The sequence below is a fragment of the Vombatus ursinus genome, unplaced genomic scaffold (assembly GCF_900497805.2).
Source record: "Vombatus ursinus unplaced genomic scaffold, bare-nosed wombat genome assembly UNPS02014797.1, whole genome shotgun sequence".
NCBI lineage: Eukaryota > Metazoa > Chordata > Mammalia > Diprotodontia > Vombatidae > Vombatus > Vombatus ursinus.
The window spans coordinates 2073064-2097720 of record NW_020954575.1 but is presented as its reverse complement, the minus strand read 5'-3'; the positions used below and the strand labels follow the sequence as shown (position 1 = coordinate 2097720).

The 24657-nt window shown below is 34.6% G+C and overlaps 2 protein-coding genes across 2 annotated transcripts in view; one reads left to right on the top strand and one right to left on the bottom strand.

Annotated features, from left to right (window-relative positions):
• Positions 1–24266, top strand: part of APPBP2 (amyloid beta precursor protein binding protein 2) — a 46048-nt gene extending 21782 nt beyond the window's left edge. The window contains exons 2-12 of the mRNA XM_027870473.1: positions 2424–2512; positions 3323–3474; positions 5682–5805; positions 11891–12059; positions 13902–13991; positions 19892–19959; positions 20122–20227; positions 20954–21078; positions 22381–22466; positions 23482–23672; positions 24054–24266. Coding sequence (XP_027726274.1) covers positions 2424–2512; positions 3323–3474; positions 5682–5805; positions 11891–12059; positions 13902–13991; positions 19892–19959; positions 20122–20227; positions 20954–21078; positions 22381–22466; positions 23482–23672; positions 24054–24251 — 1398 coding nt within the window. The 3' untranslated portion in view covers positions 24252–24266. The remainder of the gene's footprint in view (positions 1–2423; positions 2513–3322; positions 3475–5681; positions 5806–11890; positions 12060–13901; positions 13992–19891; positions 19960–20121; positions 20228–20953; positions 21079–22380; positions 22467–23481; positions 23673–24053) is intronic.
• Positions 1–24657, bottom strand: part of CUNH17orf64 (chromosome unknown C17orf64 homolog) — a 46730-nt gene that overhangs the window by 9772 nt on the left and 12301 nt on the right. The window lies entirely within an intron of this gene.

The window sequence follows — 24657 nt, the reverse complement described above, 5'->3', positions numbered from 1 at the left end:
AGGGATGAATTTGGAAACAAATATAATGAGTTCTGTTTTGGATATGTTGAATTTGTGATATTTCGAGAACATCGAGTTGGCAATGTCCAATAAATAGGTGGTTGGTAATGCAGAACTGAAGCTCGAGAGATATGGGTGGGTACTAGATATATAGGTGTGCGAATCATCTGCATAGAGATGATAATTGAAACTATGGGAGTAGGTGATGTCTCTGAGAATGTAGAGACAAAAGAGACGAGGCCCCAAGATGTGCCATTCCCACAGATAGAGGTTGTGATACGGGTAACAAGAGGAAACTGGATTTAAACGGGTAGATAGGAAGGAGGAAAGCCAAAAGAGAAGTGTTACAAAAATCTATAAAGGAGAGTATCTAGTGGGAGGAGAGGTGATCAACAATGTCATACTGGGGGCAGGTAGGTGGCACAGTGAATAGAGCACTGGCCCTGAAGTCAGGAGGACCTGAGTTCAAATCCGGCCTCAGACCAAACACTTGACGCTTATTAGCTGTGTGACCCTGGGCAAGTCACTTAACCCCGATTGTCTTAAAAAAAAAAGTGTCATACTGCTGAGAGGTCAAGAAGGATGAGGACTGAGGAATGAATGATCATCAGTTTTGGCAATCAAACAGTCATTGGTAACTCTTGGGAAATAAGTTTCAGTTGAGTCAGAAGCCAAAACTACTGAGACATGGAGGGTTGTAAACCTACAATTCTTTAACTGATTCCAAAAGTAATATGTAGACTCATCTTTGGATTACAGCACATTTATTAGGGACTTGATGGGCCTATGTTCTGTATATTCTGTGCCTGCACAGTGCTATAGGAGAGCAAGTATTATACCTCTGTGGAAGATTTTATTGTGACATTGTAAGGTGGGTGTTCTCACATACTGACATGCTGGTCTTTCTCATATTAGCCTTAACTATAAATTTCCTCTTAAATTACTTTCCATTTATACTGTATATATATCTTGCATGTACAATTTTTTGCATATTGTTTCTCTCAGCTGCAAACACCTTAAGGGCAGGGACCATATTTTTTGCTCTTCTTAGTTTCCCCAGCACTAGCACAGCTCCTGGTACAGAGTAAACACTGAATGAAGGCATATGTAGAACAACTGAATTTCTACCTGTCTATCTTAGACTCTAGCTCTCCTGTATTTGGAGATGCAGACAACTTCTAATCCATCAGGTTTCAAGGCCATGCATCTTCATCATCACATATGACAGATGGCTGGCTACTTTCCCGGAAGTTGTAGCACTAATCAATTGGTTATTTCAAATATTACTCTTTTTTTATCTATTTGTTCTTGTAGAGCAACTTGGCAGTCAGTCAGCTAACTCAATTTCTGGTTTCAGGCCCTGGCCAGTTTGTGGACATAAGGGCATTTGGCTCAATTAATAATTGAAAATTAAAATTACTTAAGCCTTATTGTGTATGTGGCTACATTTTATGATTCAGCCAAATTGGCTTTCTTTCTTTTTTCGCATGGCACTCCGTCTCTTTCTAAGTTCCATGCCTTTGGAGTAGACATCCATTCTTCATGCATTGACTACCCTCCCTCAATTCTGGCTCATAGAATTCCTCACTTCCTTCAAGTATCACTACAAGAAACCTTTCCTGATTCTTCAGCTGTTTCGGTCTTCCTCCTCTAATTACCTGTTACTTAACTGTCCTTTAAAAAAGCATTTATTGTACATGTATTTATGTATGTTTGTGTTTCTCAAGGCAGAATATAAGCCATCTGGAGATTATTTCATTAGGTGTATAATATATGCTTGTTGATGACTTGATATGTGTTGAGCGTATTGTAGACCTAATATAGTAGTTATCTAATAAATATCATAGTGTTTTTTTTTTAAGTATTTGATGGATTTTTGGTTATGGTGTTTCTTTCCACTAAATAATTTTATTAGAATGAAAACGAACCCTGGAATGAGGTTTTCAGTGATCAGAGACCAGTAATTTTCATTGTTATGGTAAATTATTCAAGAAACATTTGCCAACAAAATGCATAATGGGAACTGCCCTGGTTATTTAATAGTTAGAATATTTCCAATTGGAATTAATAATTCTTTCCCCAGTTGTTAAAAAGTTTCTTGATATCTGTAATGAATTTGGCTACATTTTTACTTAAATATTTGTTTTCATTACTTTAAACTACACCTATTCGATCCTATTTGTATTCTGTATCCTAGAAAGAGATGAGGAAATACAGAAATAAGTATTTTAGGAAAGACAGAAGTAAGTAATGGAAGGAGAAGTTAGAGAGGAGCTGGACTGCTGTTTATTTCTCTGAGAAAGTACTCTGCAAAAAACCAGCAATAGCACAGTTCTGTGAGATAACTGTAATTTGACTATATGAACCAATACAGACTTCTAATAATGGCAGTAGAAAAATACATTTTATTTGATTTATTTCAGCTTTACCAACAAGGCCGTTTATGTCAACTGGGTAGCGAATTTTGTGAATTAGAAGTTTTTGCTAAAGTGTTGAGAGCTTTAGACAAAAGGTGAGTATGTTAAAATATTTTCTAAATGCAGTTATTTGCTTGTATAGAACATTAAGCATGGATTATAAATTTTTAAAAATTAGCATCAAAACCTAATAAATTAGAGAAGCATGGTTTTGTTTTGTTTTTTTTTTTTTTAAGCAAATACTTCAGCATTATATATCTACATGATATGTTTTAGTGCGAAGTTGTTGGACGATAATTTTTTCAGGTGAACCCTTTCCAAATTACAAAATATTTAATAGTTATAAATTATTTTTGGAATCAGTTAACTTGATCACTTCTTTGGAAAACACATGACAAGTTAAGTACCTAGGGTGCTCAATAGATATTACTATGTGAAATCATTCCTCTTGCTTTTGAAAGCAGGACCCTTATCTGTGGATCTGTGAAATAATATTGAATGAAAAGCTCTAGGTAAATTTGATACTCTTCCCTTTCTTTTTTGTTATAAGTATTTTAATTCTGTAATTCCAGATATTTCCTTTGATACTGTTATTATCATTTCCATGTCTTTGCTGACTTGAAAGTGCTAAATTGTGAGTAGAATCTCTAGTTCACTTAATTCATAAGGCATATGTTCAGAACCAAGTTGTCATTTTTTAACTGATAGTCTGCAAATTATCCTTTTAATGTTACTGTATCCTGTTTACAGCTCTATGAGTGATATAATGAATTTGTACTTTTTAAAAGTAACAATTTTTTTCTCAAAACTTCTAAAAAGGAAAAGTATTTTAAAAAAACAAGCCAGTATTTTCCAGAGGAATTAAGACATGATATTTTAATTGAATACCTTTTTCACCCTTTTAGACATTTGCTTCATCACTGTTTCCAGGCTTTGATGGATCATGGTGTGAAAGTTGCTTCGGTCTTGGCCTATTCATTCAGTAGACGGTGCTCTTATATAGCAGAATCAGATGCTACAGTCAAAGAAAAAGCAATCCAGATTGGCTTTGTTTTAGGTAAATAATAGAAAAATAGAACAATGTGTATTATATAATGCTGTTGTAAATCAGAATCAGACTTGCCAAACTATAGCAACTTTTTACACGGTCTTCCCAACTACTATATCCAGTATGTTACCAAAAAGTTCCATGTAGTTATGTTTCACCTTGCAGTTACAAAGCATCATGCATACTTGGTGCCGCTGCAAAGTGGTACAGTGAATAGAACATTGGACCTAGAGTCAGTAAGATCTAAATTCAATTCCAGCCTCAAACATTCACTAGCTGTGTGACCCTAGACAAGTCACTTAACCTCTCATAACTCAATTTCCTCATCTGTAAAATGAAGATAATATTACATTCCTCCCTGGGTTGTTGTGAGGATAAACGAGATAAAATCAGTAAAATACCTTGTAAACTTTAAAGTACTATATAAATCCTCGTTATTGTTGTGAAGGACCCTATCAAGGAGATAGTCTTGAGTTATTAGTCCCAATTTGCAAGTAATGAGTAGCAGAGCTACTCAATGAAGTGTAAAATTCATTCATGTCTTTTGACTCCCAAATTCAATGTTTTTTTTTCCATTCTACTTTGTCATTTACATAACATTTTCCTATGACTTGCATAAATTAATATACAATATTATATTGAGGACAATTTTCTAGCTTAATATTTTGTCATTACTACTTATCATTCCTTGATATTTTTCTTTCCCAGTCACCTTTTATGTCAGACTTTATATACTAGAAACATATGGCAGATGTTAGTACACAGATGCTAGGGAATAACTAGGGGCAGGGGAAGGAGAGTTTTTCAGCTTGGATTTATTGGGGAAGAGAGTCTTTGGAAACCTTTCATCCTGTAGGTTAGCAATGCTATAAAACAGGCTATTATAGCTGCTATAGTTTCTAAAGTTGGGCTTTTAATATTTGCCAAAGCACGGGCAGCGCGGTGGATGGAACACCGGCCCTGGAGTCAGTAGGACCTAAGTTCAAATCTGGCCTCAGACACATAATGCTTCCTAGTTGTGTGACTCTGGGCAAGTCAATTAACCCCAATTGCCTCACCAAAAAAAATAAATTTAAAAAAAAATTTGCCAAAACAGCAATTTAAGCACTGAAGGTTTCAGAAATTTAACACAAAGACTTTGTTATTTAAAAACTTGTTTAAGAGCTATAAAATAGAGGCAGCTAGGTGGCGCAGTGGATAGAGCACCAGCCCTGAAGTCAGGAGGACCTCAGTTCAAATTTGACCTCAGACCAAACACTTGATACTTACTAGCTGTGTGACCCTGGACAAGTCACTTAACCCCAATTGCCTAAAAAAAACAAATAAAATTTGGGGCAGCTAGGTTGCGCAGTGGATAGAGCACTTCCCCTGAAGTCAGGAGGACCTGAGTTCAAATGTGGCCTCAGACCAAACACTTAACACTAGCTGTGTAACCCTGGGCAGGTCATTTAACTCCAATTGCCTGAAAAAAAAAAAAGATAATAGAAAATAAAGCACGTTCAAATAATAGTACTATTATTTTGCTAGTTCTTTAAGCAGTGTTATTTAACCCACTGTGGGTCTAAGATGATATTGTTGAAATTGGGGGTTGTAATTTTCGAGGACGTCATAGCCAAATTGTAGTAGCGTTGTAGAAGTTATAAAAGGACTGGATTTGGAGTCAGAAGGCCAGAACTTGGATCCAAACCCTGCTGTTTACTATCTCTATGACCTTGGACAAAGCACTTGGCCTCTCTATGCCAAAATTTCCTCATCAGTAAAATTAGAGGATTGAACCAGATGACTTCTGAAATACCTTTCAGGTCTAAATCCATTCAGCTAGAGATAAAAAGCATCAAGCAGCTATTGAATACCAAGTTCACTTCCATATAAATGAGATAGCTCATGATATCTTTTTCCTTCTCAGCCTTTACCTTGCTTTTACCATGAATGTATTTGTAGGATTTTTTTCCCCTTTTATGAGAGGCCTCAAGAGTTTATAGGATGAAAATATTACCTAATTACTTAGTAGTGATACATAATTATCTAGGAAAGTGTAGATTTAGTCCCACATAATCAGTATCCTTGATTCCTTAAATTATAAAATTAATTTCTAATTCTAGATTGTTTCAGAATTAATGCAAAATATCCCATTTTCCATGTCATTAATTTGTTTCATGGAATGCAAAAAAATATGTATTTATAGAATTAAAATAATTTGGTTTTCTTATTTTTAGGTGGCTTTCTCTCAGATGCAGGTTGGTACAGTGACGCAGAGAAAGTTTTCCTGTCCTGCCTTCAATTGTGTACCCTACATGATGAGATGCTTCATTGGTTTCGTGCGGTAGAATGTTGTGTGAGGTAGGTTTGACTGCTTTGCAGTAACCTGTATTGGTGTTGAAGTCTACAGTGTGGTTTAAATACACCTATGTCCTTGTTACAATAAAATATAATATTGTTGTGCATTTGTATCATATATCTTTACTGCTGTTCCCCCAGATATGTTTAACTTCCAACACAGATTTTGAAGTGTGTTTATATTATATTTGGAATGTTCTTTTAGTCTTCATATACTGGTTTCTGTTTTCTTTTACCACAATTTATATATTTGCAGCTCCATAGATGTAATAAATCCAAGCAAATTCAGGAATATAGGCTGCCAACTACGTGTCATGCACTGGGAATATAGAAAAAGGCATAGCAAACAAAACAGAAAGGCCCTGCCCACTTAACTTACAATTTAATTAGGAAGAAAACACCAGAAAGAAAAGCTGAAAAGTAAGGTTAGGGGAATGTAGAGGGGAAGGTATTCAACATGATGGAGAAATTTTTTTTTTAACAGTTTTTGAAATTATTTTTAGTTTTCAACATTCACTTCCATAAGCTTTTGAGTTTTAAATTTTCTCCCTCTCCTTTCCCAAGATGACATGCAATCTGATATAGGCTCTGCATATACTTTTTTAACCCATTATGGAAATCTCATAATACTCTTTTGGTTAAAAAAAATTAATTTTTTCTTGCTTCTGCTTGAACTTGAGGTTCTGCTCAAATTTATTTTTTTTTTTAATTTTTAATTTAATTTAATTTTTTAAAATTACTTTATTTTTTATATATTTTATAATTTATAATTTTTTATAAATTTTTTATTTTTAATAAATTTTATATTTTTATAAATTTTATATGGAAGAACATTACAAAAGTGAAGACAAAGTATATCTCTCCCCTTCAATTTGTATAGATTCTCATTCTGTCTTGGAATGATTTTTTTCTCTAAGTCTCTTGCTTCTCTGTATTTATCATATTTTTTACCACACATTACTGTAGCACAACTTGTTTAGCTATTCCCCAACTGATGGGCATCTATTTTCTTTCCAGTTCTTTGTTCCTACAAAAAGTGCTGCTATAAACATTATGGTGTGTATGTAGCCTTTCTTTTTGTCAGTAACCTCCAGGACTACAGTGTGTGTCTAACAGTGAAATCTTAGGATCAGAGGGTATTTGGGCATTTTAGCCACCCTGTTTGCATAATTCCAAATTGTTTTCCTGAATGCTTGTACTAATTAACAGCTCCAGCAACAATTTGTTAGTATATCTTTTTATTTTTTTTTTTTTTAACTCCTCCAGAATTGACTTTTATCATCTTTGCCAAAATCAGTGTGAAGTGAAACCCTCAGGGTTGTTGATAATTTTGCCTTTTCTGAAACCATATAACTTGCTGTGTAATATTTCATATTCAGGTGATAGCATGTGACTTATTTATCTCTTATTGTATCCCAACACAATACAGCATTAACAGCACTGATTTGGAGGACTTAGATTCAAAATTAGCTCTTCTCTTGCTGTTTTTGTGACCTTGGGCAAGTCATATCATCCCTCCATTTCTTCATAAATAAAATAGAGGTATTCTATTAGATAATTTCCAGGGGTCTCTTCTAGCTTTAAATGTATGAAGTGTTTCATTTGGTTTTTTTTTTTTGCCTTTAGCTATGGAATATAGAATATTTGTTTCTTAAAAGTTTTGTTTTCTGTATTTTATCACAAATTTTTAATTTGTGATAAAAATTTATCACAAATTTTTAATTTGTGATAAAAATTTATCACAAATTTTTAATTTGATTCTGGTGGTATCTGCCAATCTCCCCCCACCCCGGGCAAGGGGGTTAAGTGACTTGCCCGAGGTCACACAGCTAGTAAGTGTCCAGTGTCTGAGGCCAAATTTGTACTCAGGTCCTCCTGACTCCAGAGCCGGTGCTGTATCCGCTGCGCCACCTAGCTGCTCCAGTATCTGCCAGTTTCTTAAATACTCCAATGTATGACTTCCCCACAGTTTCCCTGCAACAGAAAAGGGAAAATAAAATTTTTTTAAAGGAACACAAAGTAAGAAAGTGAGTTATTTTGGCCCTGATAGTCAAGATTTAGAATTTTGTAATCTAAGTCCATTTTGAGAAAGGATATTCCTATGACTCCTCTTGAAAAATAAGCCCATCATGATGAGAAAGATTAGGTACAAAGAATTTTTTGACTGTATTAATGAAGGAAGAAAGAAGAGATTCCATATATTGAGAACTTTGCACAAACATGATTAGATCTATCATTGGAGTGGTTGGGAGTGGAGGGAGCTCAGCTAAAATGTTATGGGTAAAGAGGCCTAAAATTGAGCTTGAGCTTGAACATAGAAAGTGAGGAATCTCGGATCCCTCCCCTGCCCAATTCAACAGTGGGCTAAAATCTGAAGATTCAACTTGAGCCAGACTCCAGAGAGTAGTATGTATCATGAATTAAGCCCTACTGGTTGGAGCATGCAAAATTCAGTTTTGGAAGAGTTTCAAATGTTAACATCTTGGTGGCAGTTTCATCCTTAAACTACCATGAGAAATGATTGGACTACAAATTGGATCAGGACATTATTGACTTTACATAAAAATCCCTTCCTTTATCTGCATCTGATGATATAAAGTCAGGATTCACCACCAGCATCACATAGCTGAAGGCAAAGGGAAGGTAGCCAAGGCCAGGGAAGCTACAGCACGAGATAGAGGGTGAGACAAATAATTCAGTATTAACTCATTAATATTACACTTTAAGGTTTACTAATTATTTCCTTATCAAAACCTTTTAAGATAAACTGGTGTGATATTGGAGAGGGGGGTGGTGTGGGGAAGGAGTGTGATAATCCACAGTATCAATGAGTAAACATTGGAATTCTACTGGATCTTTAGTCTCAAATTAATGTTCCTCCAGTGATGCAGATCTCAACCCAACTATGTCTACTCATTCTATTCTTTTCACATTGCAAGGATACTAGTGAAGCAAGTAAGCTATCCATCAATTGTACTTCTCTTTTGCTATATACACTGGCTTGTCATTTGTTGCACTAAAACATTTCTGCTTTTCCTGTCTAATTCCTCATTTGTGGTACATTTCAGGTTGTTCATACTCAACTTATACTCTCAACAAATTCTGGTACATGAATGTGATAGAGTTTTACTGTAGGTTAAGAAACAGTAGAATACAATACAAGGAGACATGCAAAGACTTAATGAAAACAATATGCACAAAGATACCACAGTATCAATAGAATATCTAAACAGTGCTGTAGAGTTATAATGACTAAAGCTTGACTCTGAAGAACAGAGGATGAGAATATAGTCTCCTTTCTTCTCTGCAGAGGAGGGGTACTATGGATGTGGAATGCTACAATGCTTCTGCTTATTCTTTTTTTAAAAATGAACCTGTGATTTTGTCAGTGTACAGAGCTTCTGGTAAGGAATTTCCTCTGCTAGCATAAGTCAGCACTTTCTCTTTGATATATGTAGCTTGGGAATTACCAGGGGCACTGAGAATTGCCCAAGATTGCACAGCCAGTAAATAACAGAGCCAGTACTTCAGAATGAAAAATAAATAAATAAATAACCAGGCAAATATTTAATAACAAAATCTTCATGTAATGCTTTTCAGAAGTTATTTTGACTAAAGAGTTGAGAATGCCTGGATTCATTCTTTGAGTATTTTTCCTCATTTTATCAACATTATTTATGTTTCAGGTAGACTGTATAGTATAAGTTTGAATTTTTTTTTTAACCACAACCAAACTCAGACACAGGTTTGTAACCTGGATCATAATTATTAGATAAAAATGAAAAAGAAACTAGCTGCATGACTCTGAGCAAGTCATTTAACCCCATTGCCTAGCGGGGGGAAAAAAAATGAAAAAGAAAAAACCCTTGTAGTATTGAGGGTATAACAGGTCTCCTAAAGTAATTGAATCCTTCTTTTTTCCTTTTTTAATTAATGATTTTTGTCACCACATTTTTTTTCCTGAATATATCCCTTCCTTTCACCTGTCTCAGGATCATTTTCTTGTATCAAATCCTAAAATAAAAAAGAAAGTGGACAGAAGAAAAGCAATTTAGCAAAACCTACCAATACAAGTTGCACTGCCTGACAGTGTATTGCATGTTAATTTTTTTTTTTTTAAAGAAGCTAGCAGGGGGCAGCTAGGTAGCACAATGGATAGAGCACCCACCCTGGAATCAGGAGGACCTCAGTTAAAATCCAGCCTCAGACACTTGACACTTAGTAGCTGTGCGACCCTGGGCAAATTACGTAACCCCATTGCCTAGCTTGAAAAAAAAAAAGAAGCTAGTTATATTTATATCCAATAAGTTAATAGATCCATCAGAAAATGTATAGTAGTACTCATTTATATAGTGCCTACTATGTACCAGGCACTATTCTGAGCAGTTTATAAATATCTTATTTGAACCTCACAACAACAGGGCTGGGGGATAGATGCTATTATTATCTCCATTTTACAGATGGGGCATGTAGCATTTAAGTGACTTGCCCAAGGTCACATAGCTAATAAATGTCTAAGGCTGGATTTCAACATAGGCCTTCCTGACTACAGGCCCAGCACTAAAGTGTAGTGGCCACTTCACAACTTAGCTTCTCCATACTTGTTGTGATAGTAAGTTACGGGGTGGGGGGGGAAGGCAAGTTAGTGACTAAATATATTGTGGCACATGAATGTAATAGAATCCTTCTGTGCCATGTAACAATGTATATGACATACAGAGAGAGACTTACCAGTACTAACACAAAGTGAATGAAGTAGAAACGAGAAATAGACACAATGACTTCATCAGTGAAAATAGAACAGAGGGAAAAAACAACAGGACAAGGAAAACCAAATGCCACATAGTTATAATATTCAAGCATGGCCCCAAAGAAGAGATTTAAGAAGGTACTCTCTCTTGCTTCTTTGCAGAGATGGGGTCTTGGGTGTGGAAACTGCATATAATGTCAGATGTTTTCAATGTGTTGGTTTTACTGAGCTATATTTTTTTTCTTTCTTTTTTTTTAAAAGACATTTTTTCATTTGAGGGAAATTTTGGGTAGGATTCTCCAAATATAACCTTTTTAAACATCTTTGAAAACAACTTTGTACTGACTTGGTCATATATGATATTCTTTTTATAGTGACTCAGTGCTAAGTTCTCTGGTCCTTCTCTCCATTTCTCAATTTAACTAATAACTAGGTTGTTTCATACGTTCTCCTAAGTGTACTAAATGTTTCAAGTAGTTCTCTGTATTCATGTTATGGTATGTAGTCAGCATTAGTATATATTTTATCTCATAATGTGAGATTTTTGAACTTGAGTACCATTTGAAATGAGTAACTTTTTTTTTAAGGTAATTGGGGTTAAGTGACTTGCCCAGGGTCACACAGCTAGTAAAGGTCAAGTGTTTGGTCTAAGGCCTGTTTTGAACCCAGGTACCCTGACTCCAAAGCTGGTGCTTTATCCACTGCGCCACCTAGCTACCCCGAAATGTATACCATTTGAAATCTTTGAAAATATTACTAATTTTCCCACTACTATCTGCTAATGGAGGACATCACCTTTGCCACTCCACAATCGTTTGATTTTTCCACCTATCCTCTTTACTAGTAAAATTTTTGAAATAATTTTCCTTGTTTATGATTTATTGCTATATTTTTAAATGAACATTTCAGCATGATTAATTTCTAACTAAATGCTATTTGGGACAGGCTGTATTTTTGGGAAGATTTTGCCTTTATAATAAACTTGTATTTATTGTAAATGCAATTTGGGTGGACTTTTATTGTGACTTTTAATGAGAAAACTGAATTATGACCAGGTTCACATGGCTTGTTTAAGTCCTTTTCTCTTTCCTGTATTGTGAGAAAAACAATTGTGTTTTTCTTGGTTAACTGCAGCTATTGCTACTATTATAACAAAATAATAGCCTCAGGAAACCTGTCATCCTCAAATTTTATTTATTGTCCATAGCATTGACTTGTCAATAAATCAGACAACATAGTTCTTTTCTGTATTTATGTAAACATAGTGATTTGAAAGAACAAAACAAAAAAGTAAAAATCATTTTCTAAAAAGCATTGGAACTCTTTGTTTCCAAATAGGCTCCTACATGTTCGAAATGGAAATTGTAAATATCATTTGGGTGAAGAAACATTCAAGTTAGCTCAATCTTACATGGACAAGCTTGCAAAACACGGCCAGCAGGCAAACAAAGCTGCTCTCTATGGAGAACTATGTGCTTTACTCTTTGCAAAAAGTCATTATGATGAGGTGAGTATTCTTGGGGTAGTGGTGGGTGGGGTTTAGATATACATGTCCTAACTTGTTGCAGAGCAAACAAAACCATTTATGTTTTTATTGAAGAAAATGAAACTTTAGTCTTTTTTCAGCAGCTGTGCAATATAGATGTGTTCCTGAAAATTTTAGTGCAAATAAACATTTTATAAATAAAATTAGCACCTTGAGTTCATAAGAATTTATTTTTAAAGTCTTACAAAGCAAATAACTATCCCTTTTCTTATTTGTCTTATAAGTCTAGATTTTTCACATATTAAGTTTGCCTAAGACACAACTGACATACTGAAAGTCAGTTAAATCTACTATTTTCAGCCATTACACATACACACACACACACACACACACACACACACACACACACACACACACAGAAAAATTGTAATATATTGGAAACAGCACTGGATTTGGAGTCATGAAGTGTTGGTTCAAATCATGGCTATTATTCTTAATAACACTATGGCAAGGACCAGGGGTGGGGAACCTGTGGCCTTCGAGGTCCTTGGGTCCGGCCATTGGACTGAGTCCAAGTTTTACAGAACACATCCTTTTATTAAGAGGATTTGTTCTATGAAGTTTGGATTCAGTCAAAGGGCTACGCTTGAAGACCTAGAGGGCCACATGTGACTTGAAGGCTGCAGGTTCCTCTGGCCAAGATTGTTAACGTCTCTCAAGCCCCATTTTCTTCACAAGTAAAATTGGGGTGATAGCCCACTTTATAAATTTTTATAAGGAAAATTATTTGTAGATAGTTTTTTATTTATTGCTATATTTTTAAATTAACATTTCAACATGATAGATTCCTAGCTATTTTTGAGCAGGCTGTGTTTTTGGAAAAGTTTGCTTTTATAATAAACTTGTATTTATTATAGATACAATTTGGGTAAAATAAAACTTTTAATGAGAAAACTGAATTTTGACCAGGCGTACATGGTTTGTTTAAATACTTTTTTATTCCTGTCATATGAGAAAAACAATTGTGTTTTTCTTGGTTAACTGCTGTTGTTGCTTATAGTACTAATCAAACTTAGATAAAACTTATCTCTAAGGGAATGTTTTATTTAACCATACCTGTTTAAAACAGGTTTTGTTTATGTTTCTTGCTCTGGGTGGGGGAAAAGATGCATTTTCTTTTGATTGGAAGAATATTTAATTAAAAAATGGAAAAAATGTTAAGTAATTTTCATTTTTAAATTTAAACTAAATTAAGAAAATTTTTAAGCCATTAATAACAGTCATGGGTGGGTTTGGAGGTGGCCCTTGGTATCACACTTTACTGGTCATAAGCCAACAAAAAGTTTTATGTGGTTTTCAAAATTTCGTGTGGCCAAATTCTAGGAATTAAATATGAGTATATATTAAATATAAATATATGATTCTTGAAAGGGAAGTTAAAATCAGGATAATAAAAATTATTATAAATAAAGAATAGTATTTGTTTTTGTCAATATTCTATTTTTCAGCTAGTTACTCCCTCATTTCTGTTCTCCTTGTAGTCATACTATGTTGGTATCTTACTGTTTGGAATAATCCACTTTGTATCCCTTCATTCATTTGTTTTGCCTATAACATTTTTACTTTTGAACAAGAGCAATTCTTTCAAGTTAAGAATACAGTTTGTTCAAAACTGAGAAAAACGGGTGTTACTTGGAGCAATTGTATTTATCCTAGAATTATTTCTGAATTGTACTTTACTTTCATTTTTTCCCCTTGCCTCTACTTCTTTGTATCATATGTCTCATTCTCCTAAATAATAACATTTTCATTAAATGCTTCTGTTCAGTTTATGCTGCTTATGTAAATATTTGTCTTGTGTAGGCTTACAAATGGTGCATAGAAGCTATGAAGGAAATCACAGTTGGATTGCCAGTCAAAGTAGTGGTGGATGTTTTACGACAAGCTTCAAAGGTGAATTTAAAGTTTCATTTGTTAGTTCACTTAAAAGTATTTTCATACTTTAAAAAAACTCTATTGACTTTTAACTTCATACTAGATTATTGGTTTTGTAATGTGGTATGTTTTCCTAGTAAACCATCAGAGTAGTTATTTGACTACTTAAAATCTTCCAGTATAGGGGCATCTTGGTGGTGGTGCAGTGGCTAGAGCACCAGCCCTGGAGTCAGGAGGACCTGAGTTCAAATCCAGCCTCAGACACATAACACTCACTAGCTGTGTGGCCCTGGACAAGTCATTTAACCCCAAATGCCTCACCAAAAAGAAAAAAAAAATTTTCCAGTATAGAACTTAACTAATTTTTACCATAGTTTATACACAAAATGCAAGATACTACACCCTGACAGTACTGTTAGATCATTGAATCAGAAGCAAAAAAAAAAAAAAAAAATGTTTTTCTGCCTCTACTAGACTGAGAGATTTCAAATGGTTCCTGTCGTATTGTGGTTGATTGCTTCTTCTGCCAAAGTAATTGGTTGGTGTGTTATGTACCCTCCTTCCTTTTGAAGGAACTATTTTTGTACTATTTTTGGTATGGATGGAATTATTCTGATTAGTTTTGTATGCTTGGTCATTAACCTTTTTCTTATTTACTCTTGTGCCATCTTCTTCAGCTAGATCTTGCCAATGAGCAGATTTTCCCAGGGAAGGTGAAATACTTGGCAAAATGCATTGACCCTTAAGGATAAGGATGATTTGGTTGATTATGGCTTAAGAAGTAAATGCACCCCATCAAATCATGAGCAATACTTTTATTTATTTAAGCCATTAGTAAGTGCCTACTATATGCCAGGTACTTATGTTATGTGACATGGAATCTAAAGACAAAAGGAGTACTGTGACTGCCCTCCAGGAGTCTACCTTATAATAGAGGAAAATAACATGAACCTCAAAAAAAAATAGATTTAATTGTTTTTTCAGTTCTATCCATCTCCCCATTGGAAAAAAGAAACAAGAAAGAAAGAAGAAAAAATCCTTGTAAAAAGAATATGCATAATTGAATGAAACAAATTCCTTCTTTGGCCATATCTAAAAAGATATTTTCATTCTACACCTTAAATACATCACCTCTCATCATGGGTCCTTCGGAATGGTGGCTAGTCATTGCATTGAGCAGAGTTCTTAAGTCTTTCAAAGTTGTTTATCTTTAAATTGTTATTACAGTTGTCCTGATTTTACTCCCTTCACACTGCATTATTAATTGATATAAATCTTCCCATCATTTCTTATGGCACAGTATTATTTTATTACCTTCATTTGTACACTTGATGGTCAACCTGTTAGTTTCTACTTCTTTTCCATGACAGAAAGGCTACTATAAATGTTTTGAACATTAGGGTTGGTTTTTCTCTTTCTTTGATCTCTTTGGGGTACTATCACTGGGTCAAAAGATATGCCTAATTTACTAACATTTTTTGGTATAGTTCCAAATTATTTTCCATAATGACTGGACTAATTCATATCTCTTCCAACAGTATATTAATGTACCTATTTTCCCACAGCCCCTCCAAAAATTGTCATTTTCCTTTTTTGTCATCTTTGCTTTGAAAGGTATAGGTTTTATAGGAGGTTGACAGACTGAGAATCAAAATGTAATTTGAAGACCCTAAGTATGAGGTTTGGGAAATAGAGCTAAATACTGAACTCCGTGAGAAAGGAAGGATAAAGACCTGGTGGTTGATAGATAATAGCTACTAGGAGGTAAGGAGATTTAGAGATTATCCAGGATCAAATAGGGCAGCATATCCAAATGAAATGAATTTCAAAGGAGAAAAGGTTGTAAAGTGACTGTGAGAGAATCTGGAAGTGATAGTGAGGAGGCAGAAGTATGTTTACTCCTAAAAGGCTCAGAGTGAGTGAAAGTGCTAGAGAGAGGGAGGGTCTCAAGTAATTGCAAGGAAGTGGAAGGGCAGTTTGTTACCACTGAAACAGTTTTTGGAGGCACAATGGAAGGGAAGAGAATAAGATAGGAACATTGAAGAAATGAAACTAGCATAGCTACAGGTGAGCAAGGAAGAGAGATTCTGCCTTGGTAGCCTGTGAGTTTTAACCATAGGGATTTTGAGTAGAAGTAAAGACAGAAAAATCACTAAATGTTAGCTTAGAAAATACGTTGAGGGGAGGGGATGGCAGAGCCAGGATGGTGGAATAAAGCCAAGTACTTGCCTGAGTTCTCTCAAATTCCTCTCCATAACTCCTCAAAACAGATTCTGAAGTAGCAGAATCAGCAAAAGAGTGGGGTGAAATTATTTTCTGGCCAAAGACAACTTAGACGGTTGGCAGTAAAGGTCTGTTTCACTGGGGTGATGGTGGAGCACAGTGCAGCTCAGGCTGTACCCTAGGAAGCCAGCAATAGGCCATGGGGGAGACTAAATCAGATGCAACAGCTTCCAGAACTCTCAGCCTATAGATGGTAAGGGAGGGTCAGACAACTAGTCAGAAGGAGATTATATAGGACCTTTTGCTGGCACTAGGAGCAGGACTCAGTTGCATTGCCCATACTTGGTTCTGGGTCGTAATCCCAGGGAAAGGGAGAACGCTAGCAAGAGTCACAGTTGGTCACAGTTGCAGGGCAGAAAAGAGTGTTTGTGATCACTCAGGCCAGGAGAACAGTGACCTCGCTTCTCCTTAGATCATACTACCTTGGAAGAACTGAAAATTCATTTTTGTGTGTGTGTGTGTGTTTTGGTTTTTTTTTTGTTTGTTTGTTTGTTTTTTTGGGGTTTTTTTTGGTAAGGCAGTTGGGGTTAGGTGACATGTCCAAGGTCACACAGCTCGTATGTGTCAAGTGTTTGGTCTGAGGCTGGATTTGAACTCACGTCCTCCTGACTTAGGGCCAGTGCTCTGTTCACTGCGCCACCTAGCTGCCCCTAGAACTGAAAATTTAGATGCCACCACCCCCAACCCTCAGAACTAGCACTGAAAATAGCAACTCAGAAAAACCTGAAGCTTGGGACAGTGCCCCCTCCATCCTGGAAGCAGAGCCAAACGTTAACATAAAGTTAAAAGTCAAGAAATTGGCTGGAAAAATGAACAACAAACAAACAAGAGCAATACCAAAAGAACCTGACTGTAGAAAGTTACTATGGTGACGGGAGAATTATTAAAACACAAATTCAGGAGACAATGATGTCAAAACATCTAAATGCAAAGCCTGAAAGAAAAATGTGAATTGGTCTCACCTCCCACCCTACCCCCCAGAAAATTCTTAGAAGACATCAAAAAGGGTTTAAAAACTCAAGAGAGGTAGAAGAAAAGTAGCACCTTAAAAAACAATAAGCTAAATGGTAAAAGAGGCACAAAAATCCACTGATGAGAATGCACAATTGTCAGGGCAGCTAGATGGCTCAGTGGATAGAGCTCTGGCCTTGAAGTCAGGAGGACCTGAGTTCAGATACAGTCTCAGACACACATTACACAATACATACTAATTGTGTGACCCTGGGCAAGTCACTTAACCCCAATTGCCTAGCAAAAAGCAAAAAAAAAAAATTATTTATTCTATTTGCACAATTGTCCACATAGAAAAGGATGTAGAGAAATTCATTAAAGAAAGACTGCTTAAAAAAGTAAAATTGGCCAAATGAAAAAGGAGATACAAAAACTCACTGAAAAAAATAATTTCTTAAAAATTAGAATTGGGCAAATGGAAACTAATGACTCCATGAGACATCAAGAAACAACTAAACAAAAATCAAAAGAATGAAAAGGAAAAGAGAGAGAAACAAGGGAATAAAGTAGTATGGAGGGAAATAGATAGTAATTATAACTGCAAATGTGAATGGGATAAACTCACCCATAAAATGGAAGCAGATAGTGGAGTGGATTTAAAACCCAAATCCTATGATATGTTGTTTATAAGAAATACTTTTGAGGCAGAGAGATACACCTAGAATAAAGATGTAAGGGACTGGAGCAGAATCTATTATGCTTCAGCTGAAGTAAAAAAGATAGCAGTGATAGCAGTTATGATCTCAGACAAAAAGAAAAAATAGATCTAATTAAAAGACTTAAAAGCAGAGAAGCTACATTTTGTTAAAAGATACCATAGACAAGTATTATCAACACTAAACATGAACATGTATGTACCAAATGGTATAGCATCCCAATTACATTACATTTAAAAGGATTTGTACAAATAAAACCCATGCAGCCAAGATTAGAAGGAAAGTAGAAAACTGGGGGGAAATTTTTACATCAAGTTTCTTTTATAAAGGCCTCATTTGTCAAAAGTATAGAGAGCTGAGTTGTTTGTAAGAAACACAAGTCGTTCCCCAAGTGATTAATGGTCAGATGATATGAACACAGAAGAAGAAATCAAAACTATTTATAGTCATATGAAAAAATGCTGTAAGTCACCATTGATTAGAGAAATACAAATCAAAACAACACTAAGGTACTACCTCATACCTATCAGATTGGCTAATATGTCAGAAAAGGAAAAGGACCTCTATGTACAAAAATATTTATAGCAGCTCTTTTTGTGGCATCAAAAAATTGGAAACCGAGTAGATGCCTATGCCTGGATTAGGTTTTGTATGTGATCATAATGGAATACTATTGTGCTATAAGAAATGACAAGCAGGATGCTGTCAGAAAAACCTGGAAAGACTTAGATGAGCTGATACAGCGTGAAGTGAGCAGAACTAGGAGACCATTGTACATAGTAACAGCAGTATTATACTATCATCAACTGTGAATAACTTAGCTTTTATCAGCAAGACAATTCCAAAGGACTTATGATGAAAAATGGTATCTACCTCCAGAGAAAGAATTGATGGAATCTGAATGCAGATCTAAGAATACTTTTTCTCCCTTTATTTTTCTTGGTATTTTTTAGGGGCGTGGGTCTGTTTTCTTTCACAGTATGACTGATATGGAAATATGTTTTGCATGACTGCACATGTATATCCTATATCAAATTGCTTACTGTCTCAGGAAGGGGGAGGGGAGAGAGATAGTTTGAAACTCAAAATTTTAAAAACTAATATTAAAAATTATTTTTACATATAATTAGAAAAAACAAAATATATAATTTAAAAAAAAGAAAACAAGATTTCCTTCAGAAATACAATTTATTCAAACAGTTACATTTTGGATTCAATAGCTATGTCTATGTTTGTAATTTCTTCAAACTTTAAAAGAGTATTTTTTTAAATCCCATTATTAAGACCTAATTACTTCCTGATCCATATAAATGACATAAATGCTAATGTTGTAAAGCGTAAACGTGTGTTTGATCCAAACAAATGGCATATGTTAATGAATGAAAAAAAAAAAAAAGATGATTACTAGGAATAGATTCCTAAGAAGCTACCTTCACAGTTAAAAACACAAATGATAAAACAGTAGAAATAACTTTAGGAGCTGACAAAACAAAAGTTAATACAGCAAATCTTAGATCAAAATGAAAGGAATGTATAGAATGAACATATTAGTATAATACTAAAATAAATAATGAAATTTAGACTAAAGTGGAGGGGAACAAAGATCAATATGAACTATTCTGTAGTTGGCTTGTGATTGTAAAAGTCTGTATAACACCTACTACATTGAACTTTGAAGATATCCTTGCAGGATGGGACCAACAACTTCATTATGGACATTATTTAGAATGGCCTTTTATTAGTGCTTAAGTGAGACTAGCTTGCCACCTTGGCCTTGCTCTATAAGCTGTGTTCTTAGGGATAGTTTGCTTTTATAAACAGCAGAAGTGTATAAATCATATTCTTTGTAAAATAAGTTTTTATTTTACCCCCCCAAAATTTTTCTGTTCTCAATTTTGTTTCTAATATCAATTACTTTAGCCGTTTATGTTGAAAATATTTAATGGTTTTTCCTCCCTTAATCTTTAGGCTTGTGTAGTAAAACGTGAATTTAAGAAGGCAGAACAGTTAATAAAACATGCAGTGTACTTAGCACGGTAAGTGACCATTATTAAAAGTACATTTCCCAAAAAAATACATTTCCATGTAATAAATACAGACTTTAGTGAAAATTTTTCTTAAAGTATTAAGAGGGGAAAATAGTATTTTAAAAATACATCCCTTAAGCCCCTAGATTCTAATTTTGCATATTTTTACAGAGAACATTTTGGAGCCAAACACCCAAAATACTCAGATACACTGCTAGATTATGGATTTTACTTACTCAATGTAGATAATATCTGCCAGTCTGTTGCAATTTATCAGGTATGTTAAAAATTCACAATTCTTTTATTTTTTTTTCCCTTGGATTTCCCAAGTATAATCTGTTTGCAAAGCCTTTGTTTTTGTAACACCATGTAGTTTGCAAATAATGGACCCGGTCCAAGTGGTAAGTAACTACTTTCTATGAATAACTGTTTTTCAGTTCCCTAGAAAAATTCTCTTAAGGATAAACAGCTTATTTCATTAGAATAGTTTTTGTTGTTAAATGAAAGCCAGTATTATAATTAAGCCCCTTGACATGAATAGATAGAAGTATCTTCCTTTCATTTGCCATGATGAGATTGTTACCTATTGCATTTTGCTGTAGAGTTATTGAGTCAATATTGGTATGGTTACCCTAATTCCTCCTAGGAAAACATAGCTATTATTAAGTGGTCAAAGTATACAAGTTGCCCTCCCTAATCAGCTTCATAAAGAGGTTCCTATATGACCATTTTTGTAAGTTCATTCCTTACCCTTTAAGTCAAAATGTCTTCAAAAATTAAACCTATGCATGTCTACCTTCAGTTGTATTTTAAAAAACAGTACATCATGTTTAGTTTTAAAATGTAACGAGCTGTAGTGTGTATACTATATGACTCATAAAACATGAATAGTAATATGTAATTTTCTATAACCCTATATACATAACTGTTATGATTAGTTAAATTGGATAGTGATTTGTAAATATCCTTGATTAAGTAGGATTTCTTTTAACAAATATTTCAGACAGCTCTTGATATTCGACAGTCAGTATTTGGAGGAAAAAATATCCACGTAGCCACAGCGCATGAAGACCTGGCTTATTCATCTTATGTTCACCAGTATAGTTCTGGAAAATTTGACAATGCACTGTAAGTACTTAAATTCCTCTCCAGCAGAGGAAAAAATCCTGGAGGTCCACTGGTGGAGTAGTTTCATCTAGTGCCTTTGGAAGAAATGTGCTTTACAAAATAAATTTGTACTCCCCTCCCCTTCCCCCCAAGTTGAAGAGAAACTGCATAGACCCCTACTGGATTTGAAGTTGTGGAACCTGGTTTCACATTCTAACTCTGCTATTCATAGGACCTGTGTGGCCGTGAGAGCAAGTATCTTAACATCTCTAGGACTGAGGTTCTTAACATTTTTTGTGTCTTGGACACCTTTGGGAGTCTTGGTGAAGCTTATGTGAATCCTTTCTCAAAATAATGTTTTTAAATACATAAATGAATATGAATTACAAAGGAAACCAAATTTTATTATATTGAAATAGTTAACAAAATATTTTAAAAACAAAACATGGACACTTTCCTTCTCACATTAACAACCCCTGGATTAGACATTATATCATAATGGTCACTTCTAAGAAACTCAGAATTCTCTAATACTTGAACTTAATTGTTGTTACAAAGTTGTGAGAATGCTTAGAATATATTTCTAATCATTTAACATCACCATAGTTCATTTAGATTGTACTGTCATAGATTTAGAGCTGGAAGGGATTTAAGAAGCTATCTAGGCCAACATCTTTTTTACATATAAGAAACTGAGGCCCAGAAAGGTTGTAATTTTCATGGGATCCTAGATCAAGTTCTTCATTTAGATTTTGCATTTTAATGCTAATATGAGATATTCGTATCCACATTTCTCAAAGGATACTGAGCACATGTACAATGGAAATAATACAAAGCTTTGTTGTAACAAAAGGTACTCTGTCTTGCACTCTGTCCAAAAAGCTTAATTTTTACATTGATAAAAGAGCCCATTAATAAGGTTATTTCCTCTGTTAATGAGGTGGTTGGCTCTCTAGTGAGGGCCCAAAGGATAGTGTCATAAATTTGTTGCTAGATAATTAAACAAAATTCAACAGATTGAGTGCCATCACGCTCCTTTTAAATGCTTAATAGATTTCCTCACCATCATGGTATTACAGATTGAGGATTTTGTTTTAAAGCTATTTACTAATTAAACGTAAAATATATAATTTATGGGGCAGCTAGGTGGTGGAATGGATAGAGCGCTGGCCCTGGAGTCAGGAGGACCTGAATTCAAATCTGGCCTCAGACACTTGACACTTACTAGCTGTGTGATCCTGGGCAAGTCACTTAACCCCATTGCCTAGGAGTGCCCCCCCCCAAATATTTTACATGTATATATATGATTTAACTTTTTTACAGATTCCATGCAGAACGAGCCATTGGAATCATCAATCATATCCTTCCAGAAGACCATCTTCTATTGGCTTCCTCAAAGAGAGTAAAAGGTGCCTTTTCTAATTCGATTTATTGAGAGTTTAAAATGAAGGATTTATGGCATTTAAGATTGGGATAATGATTTATTTCTTTTGGTCTGATTAGATAGACTGCTATATATCTACTTTTTGTTTATTATATGCTAAGCAATACAAAATGTTACATTTTAAAATGATTGACTACAAGTCTAATAAAGGACTTCTGGTGGTTAATAACAGAGTTGTTGAGGAGCATTATAGATTAATTAAATTTTCAGATTTTGTTGGGGAAATTATTTATTCTAATTGCATCAGGTGATATAGATCTGGTTGTTTTATTTTCTTGTCAGGATTTCTTAAATGCCAGACACTGGAAATCCCCTACATTAATCTTAATGTTAGGTCATCCTAACCTCATTACAAAACATGTGGTCAAATTTGTCTTTGTACTTCATTTTTTGAGCTTTTGTAGTAGCTGTGGAGAGTTGACTTCTTCAGTTACCTTACAACAGTTATCTCAGAACACAACAGTATATATGTTTGGGAATTCATTTCATTTCATTTCATTGATGTATGGTTAGTGATTGGATGTCACAACATGCGATTTCACAGGTTTTACTAGAGCTTTGCCAGCCAGTCCTTTAATATACATTTAAAATTTTTATTTAGTTTTGTCTTTTCTGCTTAAAGTAATCTCATTGATAAATTTACACTCAAGCAAAATTCACCAAAATGTTGTGAACTAACTGTACAGTAGCTGCCTTAATTTTGACCTGTGAAAAACTAAAAGCCTAATACAAGACTGTATAAAGTACAAATTTGTCATTGTTTTAAATCCCTATGTGAAATGGAGATTAAATGGTGACAAATATTAGGCACATCTTTCAAAATATATTAGTTGTTGGACAACTCTAAATCATTTTAGCCTGTTCTTTAAAGTGTGTGTGTGTGTGTGTGTGTGTGTGATTTTGATAGACGATATGGACTTCTGAACGCTGGGATTTTGATTTTGAGCTGTGAAATACAATAATTTTGTTTCTTTTTTCAGCACTTATTTTGGAGGAGATTGCAATTGATTGTCATAATAAGGAAACTGAGCAGAGGTTGCTTCAGGAAGCTCACGATTTACATCTGTCTTCACTCCAACTGGCTAAAAAAGCTTTTGGGGAGTTTAATGTTCAGACTGCAAAACACTATGGCAACCTTGGAAGACTTTATCAGTCTATGAGAAAATTTAAGGTAGAGGTGTCTTTAGCTAAAAATTTATCTTCCCTTGTGTACCTAGAACAGTGATTTTTGTGTAAGAGTATAATGCATTCTGTTTCCCTAGAACTATTAGACCACTGTAGAAATGCATCTGAAATAGCATGCACTGTGGCAGCACAACATCTTCAGAATGAATGTGTTTTATGAACTTAATGGTTCCCCTTAAGCTATTAAACTTGAGAGCAAGTATAACTTAGTTCCTTATGCCTGGAAATTTTCATTTGAAAACTGGATGGCACTTTGCCAGAGATTTTATAGAGGGATTAGACCTCTGGGCCCTTGCCACTCCTTAAAATTCCAAAAAGTGCTGTGTGTTTCTGTATTTTGATGGATCTTGGCTTAATTATCTTTCAGGAAGCAGAAGAAATGCACATCAAAGCAATTCAGATTAAAGAACAACTTCTTGGTCAAGAAGATTATGAAGTAGCCCTTTCAGTGGGACATCTGGCTTCTTTGTATAACTATGACATGAATCAATATGAAAACGCAGAGAAACTTTACTTGAGATCAATAGCAATTGGTACGTCATTTAGCTTCTTTCCAGTTCACTGATTAAATTGAGCAACATGGCATACAGTATTTTCGATAAGAAGAATTACATTACAAAAGTTGTAATCATCTTAGAACTTCCATGGATAGAAATCACCACAGGAGTATATAAGAATGTACAGTTTACATAAATGGGACTCCTTTGCCTCACTTTTGGACCTAGTTTCTTTTTATCGTAGATTGTTCTGGGTTAGCAAAGGATGTTTAAAACACTAGTGTACAACAATCATATGAATATGCTTTTAGATAATTCTTAAATTAAAAAAAACTTACTGCTTTAAAATCTTTGCACAGATTGGACAACTTATATTTAATAATTTGTCACTATTTTCTTGTTCTCCACTGTCAGTATTGAACTTCATGTGGGGTGAAATTAGAAATGTGAGGTGGTTGCCTGCCTTTTTTTTTT